At 45.4% G+C, this 16,517-nt stretch overlaps 1 protein-coding gene across 1 annotated transcript in view; it reads left to right on the forward strand.

Annotated features, from left to right (window-relative positions):
• Positions 1-16,517, forward strand: part of LOC111154956 (raftlin, lipid raft linker 1) — a 192,721-nt gene that overhangs the window by 150,265 nt on the left and 25,939 nt on the right. Inside the window, exon 7 of the mRNA XM_022514919.1 lies at positions 3,608-3,723. Coding sequence (XP_022370627.1) covers positions 3,608-3,723 — 116 coding nt within the window. The remainder of the gene's footprint in view (positions 1-3,607; positions 3,724-16,517) is intronic.

The raw sequence follows: 16,517 nt of genomic DNA on the forward strand, positions 1-16,517 counted from the left end.
AAACCACTCCAGAGTCCTTGACTTAGAACAGTAATGATTTATTCTGTCATATTTGTGGGTTGGCCTGAGCAATAACATGAGGCAGTTCTGCTGACCTCAGCGGGGCTCACTGTCAGGTCTGTGGGAGAGCTGATCTAAACTGAGCTCCCCTGGGGAAGCTCTGTTCCATGCGTCTTCAAGTACTTGGAACCAATGGGCCAGCTGGAGCATGTCCTTTCCAAGTGGTGGCAGAGACAGAAGAGGTGAAACTCAACCACTCAAGTGTTTGCCAAGCCCTGATGACATCATACCTGCTAATATCCCATTGGCCTGACAAATCACATGGCTAAGCCCCTCGTTGTCTGGTCTCCCCACCAGTCATCTTAGTCTTGACTTCCTTCTCTCATGGTTCCATTGTTCTTGCGGTCCTTGGCTGTCCCTCATTCACTGTGCATTTCTACTCCAGCTCTGTCCTCTACCTAGAACTCTCAAACCCTGAAGATCCATAAGGCTTCCTTGCTTAATTAAGTTCATATCTCTACTCAAAATAGGGAGACCTGCCCTGATCACCTCTTCCAAAAATAGCCAACCACTGCCTCTGCCTTCCCCTTAGCCTACTTTATATTTTTATAGCATTTATCACCTGTGACATTATGTTACTATCTCCCTCCCCCACTGCAAAGGAAGCTCCATGAGGCAGAGACTTTATTTGTCTTGCTGCCTGCAGGATCCTCAGTTAGGACAGGAGTATCTTGCATGAAATTGACACTCGGTAGGCATTGGAATGAATGAACCAGTAGCTAGAAAGATTTTCAGTATAAGCTTGAATGTTTCCAGTGAACACAGTGCTCGCTCTTCTGAGGTTTTCTCTTCCATTTTTTAGAATACTGTAAGGAAGGTTCTATTTATATTGTACTAAAATTTTCTCCCCATAGTTCCTAAAACTTTTTGATTCTAGTTCTGCCTTCCAGAACCACGTAGAGAGAGAAAAAGAAAATTATTTTTCATCTGTATCTTGTATTATGCTTGTGTTAACTCTTGCATTAACCTTGTAGAAAATGCAAATTGTACTTAATTCCACCATTTATACCTACTACTAGATTTCATGTATTTCTTTAAAGTTTGTTTGACCCCTTTTAACAAAATTCACATACAGCTCATACTGTAATCTTGTATTCTGTTTCTTTCTTTTTTTTCTTTTCTTTATAACATTGTCTCTGAGGAATTTTTCGGAATCATTAAATTCCGATGATTTTTTTTGTGACCACATGGTATTTAATCATATGGAAGTCTCCTAACTTACTTAACTACTTTTCTATGGTTGAATATTTGGATTGTTGAGTGTTTAGATTATTTTTTAGATTTTTTAAAAATTTACTTATGTGAGAGAGAGGGCATGAACGGGAGGGGCAGAGAGAGGGGGAGAGAGAATCTCAAGGAGATTCCCTGCTGAGTGCAGAGCCTAACACAGGTTCCATCTCAGGACCCCTAGATCATGACCTAAGCTGAAACCAAGAGGCAGACGCTTAACCAACTGAGCCACCCAGGAGCCTCTAGATTATGTTTTCAAGGAATTGTGTAGTTAAATATTTGATGGCTTTAGTGATTATTACCTTAGAATAGACTGAAAGAGGTAGGATTTTTGGGTCAAAGAGGATGGACTTTTTTGTTTCAGGCTCTTGAGACATTGTGAAATTGCTCTCCAGAAAGATCATGCAGTTAAAAATTCCCTTGAGCACCATGAGCTTTTTATACACATATAAAAAATGTTAAGCATAGCCATTTATTTATTTATGTTGGTTGTTGCAAATAATTTTCTCACTTAATGGCCTTTGGATTTTGTTTATGAGGTCTGTTGGAAGACAGAGGCTAAATATTTGTTAAGTATTTACATCTGCCGGTCTTGTTTTTTTATGGCTTCAGGAAAATGCTGGCAGTTCCTGAACTCCAGTTTGATTCAAAGGACTTTCTGAATTTACCTCTCTTTCTGATAAAAAATATATATATATATTATTATTATGTGCATTATCCTTTTGAAATAAAAATAGTATATCATTAAACATATTTCTATGTGTATCACCATAGCAAAATACCACAGACTGGATGGCTTAAATTAGAGACATTTATTTCCTCATAGTTCAGGAGTCTGGGTGACCATGGTTAAGGGGCTGGCAAATTTGGCTTCTGGTTGAGGCCTCCCTTCTTAGCGTGTACACAGCCACCCTTCTCTCTAGATCCTTGTCTGGTCTTCCCTCTGTGCAGGGTGAGGGGAGTGGCGGGGGGATGCTATGGTGTCTTCTTCTTCTGGTAAGGACATCAGTCTTTTTTTTTTTTTTTTAAAGATTTTATTTATTTATTTGACAGAGATCACAAGCAGGCAAAGAGGGAAGAGAAAGCAGGCTCCCCTCGGAGCAGAGAGCCCAATGTGGGCCTCGATCCCAGGACCCTGGGATCATGACCTGAGCTGAAGGCAGAGGCTTTAACCCACTGAGCCACCCAGGCGCCCCGAGGACATCAGTCTTAATCAGACTATGGTCCACCCTTATGACTTCATTTAACCTTAATTGACTCCCTAGAGGCCCTATCTCCAGATACAGTCACTTGGGAATTTAGTTTTTCAAAATATGAATTTGGGGTGTGGGGGAGGACACAATTCAGTACATAGCGGTGTGGCTGATTTGTAGCATGGAATCTCGGGGCCAGGAGTGATTCTGTATCCTCAATCCTGTATCACAGATGAGAGACCAAGCCTCTGAAAGGGGTCACGTCCCTTTTCATGACAGATAATAGATCCAAACCACTTGCTTCTCTGGCCAGTCTTCTTTCCCACAATCTCTTATCTAAGTGAATTTAGGGGATTTAGGAGCCATTAAAAGGGGGGGCAGAAAACACCACTGTAATGATTTCTACTGTGGTGGGGACCTTGTTGTAATTTTCTTTATACGCCCCTTGCCTAAGACTATTGAATCCTTCTTGAATTCTGTTATATGTATACTGTAAGTTTGTTGAATTGTGTGGAACTCGGGACCTGGTAGACTGACTAGAGCAATGCCTGAGGAAACATTTTCAGTGGTAAATTGTTTGGGAAAATTTCCCTTTCCCGCAGATTCTGCCTTGACCAGAGCTAGCTGAAGAGCTGTCCGTACAGCTGCTCACATCATGAGAACTTCCAAGAATCTGTGCATCTAGAATGAATCTGACAAGCTGAGATCTGGTGTGTTATATCTGTCCCCCTTAAAAAAAAAATCTCTTCTACCTAAATATAGTTTTCTTCTAAAAACTGTCTCTAAATGACTGTGTTTTACCCTGAATAAGTTCTCCCCGGTGCATCCTGACGTTGGAGCATGAAAAAGAAGGTAAACGCATGAAATCAAATGGTGATTGCTAACAATGAAATTTGGGCTCATAAAATCAAGGATATTATTCAGAACTGCGAGGTAAATTAGTCTCATTCACTCTGATGGGGCTAGACTCTATGGTTGTGTGTGCCTTCTTTAATTAACATGCTGAAAAGATGTTCTGATTGGGATTATTAATGAATGCAGTGAAAATTTTTACTGCTTGTAAGGCTTCTGCCACAGACGGTTTACAGAACCCCCCCCCACCCCGCCTTTTTCTTTTTCCACAGATTCCTTCCACGGCCTGACAGATGGAGTATTCATTTTTGAAGCTGTTGCCACAGAAGATAGCAAAACCATACAGGGCTATGATGCTATTGTTGTCGAACAATGGACAGTCCTGGAAGTAAGTGTGGGATGGGCAGTGGAGTTTCTTTTGTTTGGACAGTGATTGTATTATCCACTTGCTTGGTCTGCCCGTGTCTGCAGTAGCTTTTCTCTGAAAGGCAGTTTGACCTGGGTAGACCCTACAAGGTCCCATTCATCCTTTCATGCACTTTAGTTGAGGGCATGGGCCCCGCTTTCCCTTTCTGTGGGAAAAACACTGTGTGTGTGCTGGATCATTGGGTGGAAGGAGAGTCTTCTTGCATTCATTTGCATATAACTGAAAACTCCAAGTGACATAAATGAGGCCAGCACAGAGTCTGTGACTACCATAAGAGTGACATTATTATTGGATTTAGACCCTCTGGCTTCCTCTGCCAAGTGTCCTTGGAAGAAATTTGGGTACAGACACTCACATAACCTTTGCGATAGTCCTAGGAGGCAAGTACATGACTGCCCCCATTTGACAGATGATGAAACTGAGGCACAGAGGGGTTAAGTCCCTGGCCCAAGGCTACACAGTAAATGCTGAAAGATGTCTTTTGAGAGGTGTTGACCCGTGAAGCGATGAAGCTGCTGTGGACAGAGGAATTCCTCAAGCCGCATTCCTCTGGGACGCTGGAAAAGGTGATTTATTTCTGAGATTTGCCGGTATATACGTTGATGGTATTTCTCCGGCCATAGGAGGATAGGCTTTTCAGACTAGTCTCTTACCCACCCAGCATGCTGGATGTAAAGGGAGAAGCCCTCTGAACCTGTGGGACTGATTTCTGAGCTGATATCTTACATGGGCCCTGGAAGAACACAGGGTTGGCATCACCCTGAGGATCCTTCCCAAACTGGGCTCTCTGTGCCAAAGTAGGACGGATGTGGGTGCAGCTCGCTGTAAGGAGTATGGGGGTGCTGGGTCCCACCAGCCCCCAGGGGGGTGCTTGCCACGCCCTTGTGCCCTCTGGAACTGCCACCTGATGGCAGGTGACTCCCTCACCTGGTTGCTGGACAGCAGCAGGTGCCCCAAGGGCACCATGACCCGTTCTCGAAGCCGGAGCAGTTCTGAGAAGACTCGAGACGGGCCGTGGAGCTGCTGGGGGCATGCCCGTGTCTAACTTAACCACTGCCTGCAAGTCTGAAAGCCGCAAAGGACAAAGGAAAACTGTAGTAATCAATCAGAAACAAGAATTCCTAAAACATAGCATCCAGGCCCAGTTAGGTTAGGGGTCAGGGGTCTTTAAGGAAAGAAAGAATTCAGGGGATGACCTGTTTGCTATCAGGCTGTGCTACTTCTTCCTGCCCAGCTTTGGTCTCAGTGGGTCTCCACACCCTTAACTGGAAACGGAAAGCAAAGGAGATGAGGCTCTGACTAGCATGGAGAATCCAGCAAGGGCAGGTCATATCCCTCTCGGGCCCTGAGCTCCCTGCATTTAAGATGGGGCCATGCTGTTCATGAAGCCCACCACATGCGGTTGGATGAAATATGACATCATAGGAGTAGTAACTGAGGACCTTAAGGACCTCATTAAACCAGCCCATGTGCTTCAATACTCCGTAACTCTGTTTCCTCTGAAACACTCGGCCGGAACAGCAAGCCATTCATGGCCACACCAGAAACAAGTGCTTGTGGGCAAGTGATTGGCAGGCCACAGGTGGGGTGTAACATCTCTTGCCATCTGCACATTCAGATGACTGTTAGGGGAGGACAGTGTGCTTTTCTCAAGAAAGGTGACTTGATGGCAATGATCCAGAACCTCACCGTGTGGTCCCAGGATCAGCAGCATCATCGTCACCTGCGAAGTTGGGTAAATGCGGAGTCTTGCAGCTGTCTGTGGTTGTGTACTGTATGACAAAGGTGGTGTTGGGAGAACACACCGATGGCCCGTCTCTCTTCACCCCTCAAAACGGTGCCCTTGCTGGGTAACCAGAATGTGTACATCCTTTATCTAAAATGTCTGCGGGATGAAGATAAGGTTACAGACTAGAATAAGAACACAATTGTCTTTTTAATTCAGAGTTCAGTTTCCTGGATTAAGAGCCTCGATCAGGAAAGATTAAGATGTATTCAGAAAGTTTTCCTGGCTATGCAGATTGGTTTCCGTTAGGTTTATTTGTTAATTTTATTTCTTTCTCGGATGTTTGAGCTTTCTTTCTCATGACCTCTTCTTTTTGTGCATTAATCTAGTTGGTGATATTAGTTTTGGGTCATGTCATTGTGGTCCTTTGTCCCTTTCTCCCCCTGCCCCCGCCTGCAAAGCCAGTTCTGTGTGTCTCTTCCCAACTTCATACTCAGTGACAGATTCAACCACATGGTAGCTCGAAGCTGGCCACAGTGGAAGTACTGCACCATGAAAATTGGCAAAGCCCAGAAATCAGGGGTGGTGGTTGTTGTTTTTTTATTTTATTTCTTTTCCCCACGGAAACCCAGTTGTAAGCATTTAGCAGCACATCACTGGCTGGTCCTTTATTCCATCACACGTCAACATGATAGGCAGGTGTGGCTGGCTTCCAGTTCGGCAGAAACACATTTTCTTAATTTTCCTGATGGTGACAGGCAGATTAATGGTTTTGATGTAGGTTGTTCGCCAGTTTTCCCTGCACAAGTCTTCAGACTCGCTCCTTTCTCTCGTGCCTTTGGAGCATTCCCAGACTTCCCACAATGGAAACAGAGCCTTGTCCATTTTAGCAGCATCGGTCTCTGATTGCCATCTCTTGAGGACCAAAGGAGGGGAGATCTGGACAGACTGTACCCCTCGGCATATGGGTTCCTCTCCCTCTTCATGGCTGGTGTGGACAGACTAAGGGTTAGCTCATAGGTCACCTCCTCCAGGAAGTCTTTCAGACTCCTTCAGAGTTAAAGACTCGTCCTCTGTATTTCCATGATTCTCTGTGCATAAGCCTATCAGCTCCTATTACGATGATTGTGATTTCTTTATCCACGTTCCTTCCTTCACTTTGAGTTTCTTGGCCTGGGGTTGTTCGTATTTGTTCTCTAAGGCTTCCAGTAAATGCTTCCTGAATTGGGTGGAAGCCTTTTTGGTTCAGCATGAGGTACACATATACTTCTCAGAATTGGTCTTTAATCACTTAAAAGCTTTCAAGCACACAGATACCCAGTTCTCCCCTATTGAGTTTCCTTTTCAAGCCTACTTTGAGAATCCCGCCTTAGCAGAACCACCTGTATACAAGTGTGTCCCGGCACAGCCCAGCCTTGTCCAGGCCAGATCATGCTGGCCCACGGCTCAGCTCTTTGAAGAGGCTCCGTCAGACCATCCACTAGTCCCCCCACAGACGGCCCCACTTTTGCACAGCCCCCCACTTTTGGGGGTATTTGTCCAGCAAACCCACCTTCCACCCTTGAGACCCAACAGCTTCCTCTCTTCTCCACCCTTTGGCCTCTGGGAAAGGTCTTTCCTGTTCAAGCCCTGGGCAGGTCCTTCTTGGCTCGTGGCTGACCCTGCCTTTCTGGCAACCTCTGTCCTCCCAGGCCCGCCCATAAACTCCTGGGCTCTGACCACAAAACATTTCTGACCAGCTTTTTCTCTTTTTTCACAGTTGGGACTGGCCTGTTGCTTTTCAGTCTCTACTCCCACACATATTCGCAGCCTCAACCATGTGGACAGATGGGCCATTCTCATTCAGCCAAGCCACAGCTGCCTGACTTCCCTGTCCACACACGAGCACACATTCACACACACACACGTATGCACGGTCTCACGAGAAAGCCCACCTAGCTCTTCACAGCTCCGCAGACACTGCAGTATGTTGGAAAGAGAATGTAGATCTCAGAGGCTGGGCGGGGGAATGCATCCTGGCTCTCTCATTGCCAGCCAAGTGACAGAGTGTATGAAAAGTCAGTCACCCCCCTCTTCATTTTTTCCCTCTTTCTGTTGTTAAGTGAGGATGCTGCTAACCTCTCAAAGTTGAGAATGAGAAAGTAATAATATATTAAAAAGTTGCAAGTGTACTACTTGGCATTTGGTAAGTAAATAGTACTTTCTTTGATTGGTAACCTGGTGTAATCAACTAGAAAGATCCTCCCCCTGTTGCCTTCATCTTGTTCTAAAAGCACAGCAGAGGTGAGCTAGGGGAGGTGTGGAGCCAAACGCATTGTTTTTCTCAATTGGAAACCTGTGGCCTAAATTAAAGGCAGTTGTGAGTAGTATGGAACTACTATTCATAGAACACTTCTAATGGTTATTTTGTTTGCCTTCTTTGAGTTTACAACCTAGAGGGTGAGCTGAAAGGTCCTTCTTTGAAAGGAAAGGGAAATGCAGATGAGTAGGTCAAGAGTAAGAGCTGGAAGGAAAATGGCAGGGACCCTCTTCTTCCTTCTGAGGCTGCATACCCTCAGTCTGACAGCCCAGCACTGCTGTGGACACTGTCAAGTGCCCCGAGGCCATCTTCATCCCTCTCCCTGGAACTCCTTCTAGTTCATCTGTGCTCCCTGTGAAATTTGCTGCCCGAACTGACCACAAGGTAACAGGGAAAGCACTTTTAGCCGATGCAGTTGGTATGATGGTTGGAGAGTTAATTGAAAAACTCAATTAAAAAGAACCAAAGAAAATCACATTCATATTTCGCACATTTTATTTTAATGTAAAATACATAACTACGCATACATTTGCCAATCTTTTAGAGTTTGAGGTCCGCTGATTGGAATTCATCTTTCTTGTGTAAACCACACCCAAAGTGTTGCTGTCACCGGTGTCCTGGGTCAGTTTCATGAAAGTCTAGGAAGGGGATCACACTACAGAATCCTTGTTTCCCTGATTTTTTTTTTTCCTTAGTCTTTTCCAGCCCGCACCACTTTTAATTCAGCCACAGTTGTTATTTTTAAGCAACCGCACTTTGTCACATCTCTTCAAGGTATTCTACTTAGCTTGCCTAAAAACAACTTCTTTCACCATCCATTTAAGTAATTTAAATGAAGACACGTAATAATGATAGGGTCTCACTGACCTACAGAGGTCTGGTGACACATGGGACTCAGCCTGGTGTGGTCAGTTGCTGGGCTCGGGGCGGGGGGCATGAGCAGTCTAGAGAGCAGCCTGCCACCCGTGAGCACGTGGTACCCCGACAGCTGGACTTGGGCTTCCGCTAGTCTAGAGGGAGGAGGGAGCAGCTGTGGGGGCAGCCATGACAGGTTTCGTCATGTCTGGTGGCATGGACTCAGCTCTCCCCGTCCACTCCCTATGTAGTCAATCTGTTGTTGAAGAGGTGAAGGATGTTGAAGGATGAAGTTCATCTCATCCTATTCTGCCCATTTTTCCAGCCTGTGGAGACATTTTTGATCATGACTATATCACCGTGCATTTGGGGAGAATCATCTCAGCTTTGGCTTCTCTGAAGGTTTTGTATGTACGATGGCTCCCTTTCAGTCCAATGTCAAACACGCTAGGTAGAGGACATGGTCCTTAGGCATGATGGGAACATCTCTCCTCTAGCCTCTAACACGATGCCAACCCCTTGGCAGAGGTTTTAGGTGGTTCTATTGTTCCCCCTAACCTGTCACCATCACCCCTGAAAGAATTACGGGTGGCTCAGGGAGATGCATTTCTGTAACTGACATCCACTCTGGGGAATGGCCCCAACCCTGTCCCCCCACACACAGGTCCCACTTGTTCTCCACAAATGTCTATATTCTGTAGGCTGCCGGGGACCCAACTTTTGTTTCTAGGGGCTCCCTACCATTTCTTGAACAATCCACACAGGATTTGCCAGGGAGTAACATCAATTTCTAGGGTATCTAGAGTCCACCACCTTCTGCTATGACAAGGGAGCCAATATTTATTCTTATTAAACCATCTGGCATTCTTTTCATTGCCACAGTTTCTCTAGGATAATTGTTTGGTTCTGAGATCATAGCCTCGAGTGCCAAAGACAGCAGTTCTCGGTCTTTTTCCTGTGATTCAGAAGATTTTCCCGTGAATGATCACTGCCATGAATGACCAGGACTGAAGACATAACCCTCCCCACTCCCCCCACTTTCCATCTCCACTCCCCCCCTCCCCATCCCCTGCCCACCACCAGAACATCACTCCACCCTTTTCCAACCCAGAGCAAATCACAGCACAGAGGAGGCCTGTGAGGTGCTCAGGACAACCCTGAGTCTGTTTTAGCAGCTCTGGGCACTTTCACTTTGATCTGATTCCTTGTGTCCCACCTCAGTTTTGATAGTTACACATCAGTGTGCTATTATGACTGAACACCTTTTCCTTAAATGTCATGCAATTACGCTTGATGAATTTTAAGTTCCTCATTCAAAAATTTGAGGTTTGCTTTGGAGAGCAGGTTGCTAACCTCTATTAAAAATGTTAAATGCCCACTCCTACCCATGACTCAGCAAGCCCATGCTTCCCATGCATCCCCCTCTTCTAGAGAAACGTGCACCTTTATTCATAAGAAGCCATGCACAAGGACATTATCTCAGCATGATTAGAGTGACAGAAAAAAGGAAGCAATGTGCATGTCCATCAGTTGGGGAATGATTAAATAAAGGATGATATATCCTTAGTATGGATGCAGTCATTCCGTATAAACTGACAGGGAAGGGACTCCAAGAAATGTTAAGTGAAAAGACAAGATACAGAATGAGGCTGTGATGGTTCATTTTATGTGTCACCCTGACTAGGCTGTGGTGCCTGGTTGTTTGATCAAGCACCAGTTTGATGTTGCAACGGAGGGAGTTTTTAGGTATGGTTATGTAAATTCATATGAACAGACGTTGAGTAAAGCCGATTGCTTATCCTTCATGATGGGGGTGGGCCTCATCTAATCAGCTGAGGGCCCGCCCCACAGACTTTGGACTTGCTAACCCCCACAATCACAGGAGATAATTCCTCAAAAAAATTTCAATCTCTCCCTCCCCCACCTCTAATATGCATACAGGTCTTCCCCACTATCAGAAACCATAGCACTCCTACGAAACCTCTTATAAGCCTGATGTCAAGCAAAGAAGCAATTACCATTCATTTCTGTGGAAAATTTTTGAGCATTCCCAGACCCACAAAATAACCTCTCTCAGGCTTCTCTGATACTTAAGGTCACAGGTGCTCACAGACACAGGTCGAAGCTCAGGCAGCTTAATGCAGAAGAGCCTTGTGGTTCCTTGGGAAGGAGCTTGGTGGGGCTGTCCCTGTGCAGAACTCCAGCTGCCCTGCATGAGCTTGCTGCCGACCAGCCACTGGTAACTATGCTAACTATGGCCTTTTTTCACAAAAGCAAAAATCCTCATCAGATTTTTTGTTCCAGTTAGCAAAAACAGGTACTGATGTAGGTCTTCTGTAAAAGTGAAGAGGTAAAATGTGAACTTTTCAAAAGCAGGGGTCGGGGGGGCACCTGTATTGGTGTATTTCTCTGTCTCTGTCTGTCTGTCTCTCTCATAAGTCCTCCTGGTTCTGTTCCTCAGGACAAGCCTAACACATATTCAGACAGTGCGATGCCCTTCATGGGGGAATACGCTTCCCAGAACCATAGGATCCATTTGCTGTGGGCATTCGTGAATGCAGGAAGAAAGCTTGGAAGGGTACCTGTCAACCCCGTAGAAGTGCTTCTGTGGGACTTGGAATGGAGGAGTGGGAGGCAGCTTTATCTATTAACTTTTCACTTTTCTATAGAGAACTATTCATTTTACTCAGGTAATTAAAAGTTACATTTTAAAAGATAACTGGTGATGTCTCACCACCTACTTTCTTCTCTTTGGCTTTAGATATATTTGTTTTCTCCTTGTAGATAAGGAAGCAAAATGAGGGTTGAATAATTCCACTTTCTCTTATTGTCAACACTTTGTACAACGTCTTGCTTGGAACAGAGCTTTGAAAGGTGTGTGTCTGTGTCTACGTGTATGCAGTCACGTCTGCCCAGTTTCATTCTGGGCTTAACCTTTGTCCTTTACTGGGTTTGCCTCACTTTGGTCCCCACCCCTGGAGGGTCAGGTAGCTCCCTTCTGTCCTCGTAACTCCATTTTCGTCACTCTGCACAGGCTCTTGGTTTCCTTAGGTGTCTAGAACTTTTAGAGTGACCCTGTGACCTAGAGTCAGCTTCCCCTCGGGTGTGTCTCACCACGGGGCCATATTGAATTTTCCTGAGCTTCTGACATCCCTTTTCTTCTTGTCCCTGGAAAGGGTCTCTGGTGTTCTTGGCTATTAGGAACTTGGCAGAGGACAGCTTAGTTTGTAGGTCTGTGTTCCCCCACGTAAGTCAGTCCTCTTTCCAAAATGATGGAGATCATGTCTAAAACCAGTGATCCCTAAAAGCCGTAATCAGGTCATGGAGTCCTGACTTCTGATCTGAGTCTTAGGCCCTTTGCTGGGTGAGTGGAGCCCTGGATGGCTGTCTGTCCTTCTTTTTCAGGCAAAATTTTCCCTCTGCCTCTTTCTAGGCAACAGTGGCTTAACTTGAGGGTCCTGAAATGCCATGTGGATTGTGGCAGCACCAGCAAGATATTCACAATGGGCTTTGGAATGAGAACCAGCCTTCCAGCTTCCCCATGGTATGGCTGGCACTTGGTGGAAGATTATGTAAGAGAAAAAAAAATTGGGGTGCCTGGGTGGCTCAGTTGGTTAAGCGGTCGCCTTCTGCTCAGGTCATGATCCCAGATCTTGGGATTAAGTCCCACATCGGACTCCCTGCTCAGTGGGAAGTCAGTTTCTCCCTCTCCCTCTGCTTCTCCCCCTGCTTGTGCTCACTCGTTCATGCCCTCTCTCTCAAATAAAATCTTTTTTAAAAAAAATTGAGGCGAAGAGGTTTAGTGCATACAAAACAGAGAACTCCCAGGGAATTAGGAAACCCCAGAGGGTCAGAGAGAGGGATCTGCTCTTTGCTGATCTGAAACAAGAACACAAAGGGGTGTTTGCTCAGGCTCCTACCCTCAAGGAGCATACAGGTGGGCAGAAGACTTCCTTCAGAGTAGCAAGGTCCTCAGTGCTGGATGGTACCCTGCTGACCAGCACACCCTGGGAAAGTAGAGACTGACCAAGGTCTGCTGGACACAGTGGGCTCCATTGGAGTGCAGTGAGCCAGGGGCATTGGGAGGGGGGCTTTCTGCCGGTGGCAAGTGGCAAGAGCAGAGGCAGACCAGAAGGGAAAGCATATCTGTTCATTTTATTTTTCCAAATTAGAACATTAGTGGTTAATGTCAGTGTTTTTCTAGATCCTCAGATCCCTTCTTTATCAATGTGCTTTCACTTCCAGCAGCTGACGCCTATGTGTCTTTGCTGACTCATGCACCAGGGCTGCTGGAGTCTGCTTTGTGCTCAGGCAAGACGAGCTAGAAGTGCCTGGGTGCTTAGATGTCCCTGGGATAATTCTTGTCTGTGACTTAGGGGAGGGATATATGAAAGCCCAGCTCCCTTGTCTCAGGTTGGACACCTCTGAGTATAGCTGACCCCCCAGAGCTTCCCAAAGCTACTACTGTTCAGGGGATGTTGCATAAACCTGTGTCCTTGCTTGGCTTCAGCCTTCTGTCCGCCTCCCCCCACCCCCTCAGTGCCTTATAATAAGCTACTTACATGTAAATCCTCCTCTCAGGGTCTGTTTCTGGGGAAACTGGCCCAAGATAGAATATGTCTGTTAAAAAAAAATTCCATGTGATAGTGTGAATTATGTTGCAAATTGAGATAAAAAATTATTGTGGGTTTTATAATAATTTTAAACACAACTCTTAACAATCCCAAAGTGTATATATTAAAAAAGTGTATCTTCCCACCCCCTCTGGCCCTCCATTCCCTAGTTGCCCTCTGGGAGCTCCTCCTGGAGACAAGCAGAGATGGGCGACCCACACAGACATACATGTGAGGTAGGCTAGACGTTGCTCTCCAAATGTACCAGCTTCTAAACCCCGGGACCTGTAAACATTACCTTCTTTGGAAAGAGGATTTTTGCAGCTATGATTGAGATGAGGCGATTAGCCTGGGTTATGTGGACGGGTCCCAAACACAGTCACACACAGCCTTCTAAGAGGGAAGCAGAGGGATATTTTCCACACACAGAGAAGACGTGAAGACAGAGTAGGGAGAGATTTGCAAACGCTGCTTGGGAAGAGGTTCTGCAGAAAACTCTGTGGGACAGGCAAGAGCCTGGCTTTGCAGTGGGCTGAAGGGGGTCATGGTGGGGATCTCATCAGATAGCCGTGAGTCCAGACAGTTGGCCCTGAAGTGGCATGTTGTTGGGAGAGATAGACTAGAATGGAGGGAAGGTAGACACTTGGGGGAGAGGTCCCAAGATCAGAGAATAAGGGTGGCAGTCATGGTATTGGCCAGGATGCTTTCCATGTCAACAGCAGAACATCCAACTAGAAATGGCTTAAATAGTAGGGATTTCTCTTCTCATCTCATGGAGCGGGAAGTCTGGAGGAACGTGAGGTGGTTGCAGAGTCAGCTTTTTCGGTGGCTTAAGGACATCACAGAGGACCCAGGTGCTGTCACCTTTCTGTATTCTGGTCCTCAGCATGCCTAGAAGGTCTCTCTTTGGTATGCTAGGCCCAAGGTGGCTGCAGCAGCTCCAAGCATCTCATGTGAAGAACAGGGCATTTCCTGCTATGTGCCTTTTTTTTTTTTTTTATTAGCAAATAGAACTATTCCCAGAAACTCTCAAACAGAGTTTTCTTGAATCCCTTGGCTGGGGCTTGGGTCTTAGACCCATATCATTGTCAAGGAAATGGTACACTTCCTGTACAAAATTTAGTTCTGCAAGTTAAGTTAGACATTTTAAAACACTTATTTCACAAATAAATATTGAGTTCCTACTGTGTGTCAGCCACTGTGAAAAAATGATAAATGGAGGGAATTGGGGCAGGAAGGATTGATGTCTTTCACTAGAGAGTAGGAATACTCTCTAGAGTAGTCATTAAAAATGAATTCTCACTCCCTGGCCTTTGCACGACCATAAAAAAAAAAAAAAATTCTCTTTGTTGTTATAAGTCCTGAGGGTAGTGAAAGGCACTAAGTCACCAGGACCCTTGTGGAGCTGGTGAGAGGAGACCATGAGGCAGGGTGATTTCAGAGCTTTGCTGCAGAGGAAAGGATGGTGAAAGTAGGCAGCACATTTCCAGAATTTTGTAACAAATGCATTTAAAAAACAACAACAACAGTATGCTTTAAAAACTTCATTGTATGCTACAGAACAAACAAGAAGGAAGCAGACTTCAATGTGATTATGATAGGCTTGCTCTTTAGATTTCCCTGGGAGATTGACATGGTGGAAGCTAATTCTGCAAGAGCATTGAACACATGCACACAAAATTACTCTCTTACTGTTTCTTTGGGTCAGAATCCAGGTGGGCTCAGCTGCTTCCTCTGTGGAGGGTGTCACAAGGCTGAAACTGGTTGTTGGCAGGTCTCTGTTCCTTACAGTGGGCTGTGGGGCAAGAATCTACTCCTAAGCTCATTCGGGTTGTTGGCCAAATTTAGTTCCTTGCGGTTGTAGGACTAAGGTCTTTGATTCCTTGCTGGCTGCCAGCCAAGGGCTGGTCTTTGCTCCTAGGGACGGCTGCATTTCTTCTCATGCTTTCCCTGTGGCCCCCTGTAAGAACTTTTTAGGTGAATAGACAGTCTGCAAACAGCAGATGAGGAAGGTGAGATGGTTCTCCAAGAAGAACTTAGTGTATTAGAGGGTTGGAAGGCGTTCTTTTTTTTTTTTTTTTAAAGATTTTATTTATTCATTTGACAGAGAGAGATCACAAGTAGACAGAGAGGCAGGCAGAGAGAGAGAGAGAGAGAGAGGGGGAAGCAGGCTCCCTGCCGAGCAGAGAGCCCGATGCGGGACTCGATCCCAGGACCCTGAGATCATGACCTGAGCCGAAGGCAGCGGCTTAACCCACTGAGCCACCCAGGCGCCCTGGAAGGCGTTCTTGTAGTTAAGTGAACCTTCATTGCCACTTCTTGGAATTTGTCCTTTTTGAAATTCACTAAGAAGTTTAATAAAACTAAATAAAAAGGAAGGGCTTAGGGATGGAGTGTGACTAGTTGAGAGAATATACTCAGCAAAGATGTACTTTCATTGGAGGGAGGTCTTTGCTCCTGAGGCCTGTGATGCCATCTTGTGCATTGGCCTCTTTGCTTTTTCAATGGCTTGTGTAGAGATTTAGAAGGTGATGGCCTGTGGATAAAGATCCAAAGCTAGGAAGCCATAGAGGATCTAAAGAACATGGATGTTCTTGGGCTCTACAAAGACCTTCCCGTTGGGCATGGGAGGAAGAGGATGAAGGGTGCGTTCGAGAGTGGAGAGTGGGGAGGATTCTGGACAACCCATCCATGCCAGTCATGTCAACAGGATGGCTTTTTCTGAATCTCTGTTTCTACACGTTGAGTTTCTAATTTAGATTATACTTGGTGTTTGTGGAAAGTGCCCCACTACTTTAAAAAAAAAGGGGGGGGGAAGAAGAGAAAAAAAAAAAGAAACCTTGAAAATTACTTACCTAATCCAGCTTCTGGCTTGAGTAGGTTTCCCTGACTTCTTAATTCCCTTCTAATATCATTATCTCTTAATTTATCAATGTTGGATCAAGGCCAGCCTGATAAAATGTTATGGGGGTACATTTAAGTATCAAAAAAAATTAGTTGCATTTAAGTTAAAAATAATCAATAATATAGAAGGGAGAATACCTGATTTGACAGCAATTCTAATGAAAAGGAATTTAATATAGGCCAACAGTATACCTACTACTCCCCTCCAAATGCTCCAGATGCCTTGGGGTATGACAAAGTGGGATTTACGAGATCATACCCTGTATCACTTTGTCCCCTCATTGTGTTCTCTGCTTTCCTCTGCTGAATCCCTTTTCCATCTCAAGTCTTCACCTTAGGGATCCTCATCCGCCCTGGA

Source organism: Enhydra lutris, unplaced genomic scaffold (assembly GCF_002288905.1).
Source record: "Enhydra lutris kenyoni isolate GAN:26980312 unplaced genomic scaffold, ASM228890v2 scaffoldscaffold39, whole genome shotgun sequence".
In the NCBI taxonomy this organism is placed as follows: Eukaryota; Metazoa; Chordata; class Mammalia; order Carnivora; family Mustelidae; genus Enhydra; species Enhydra lutris.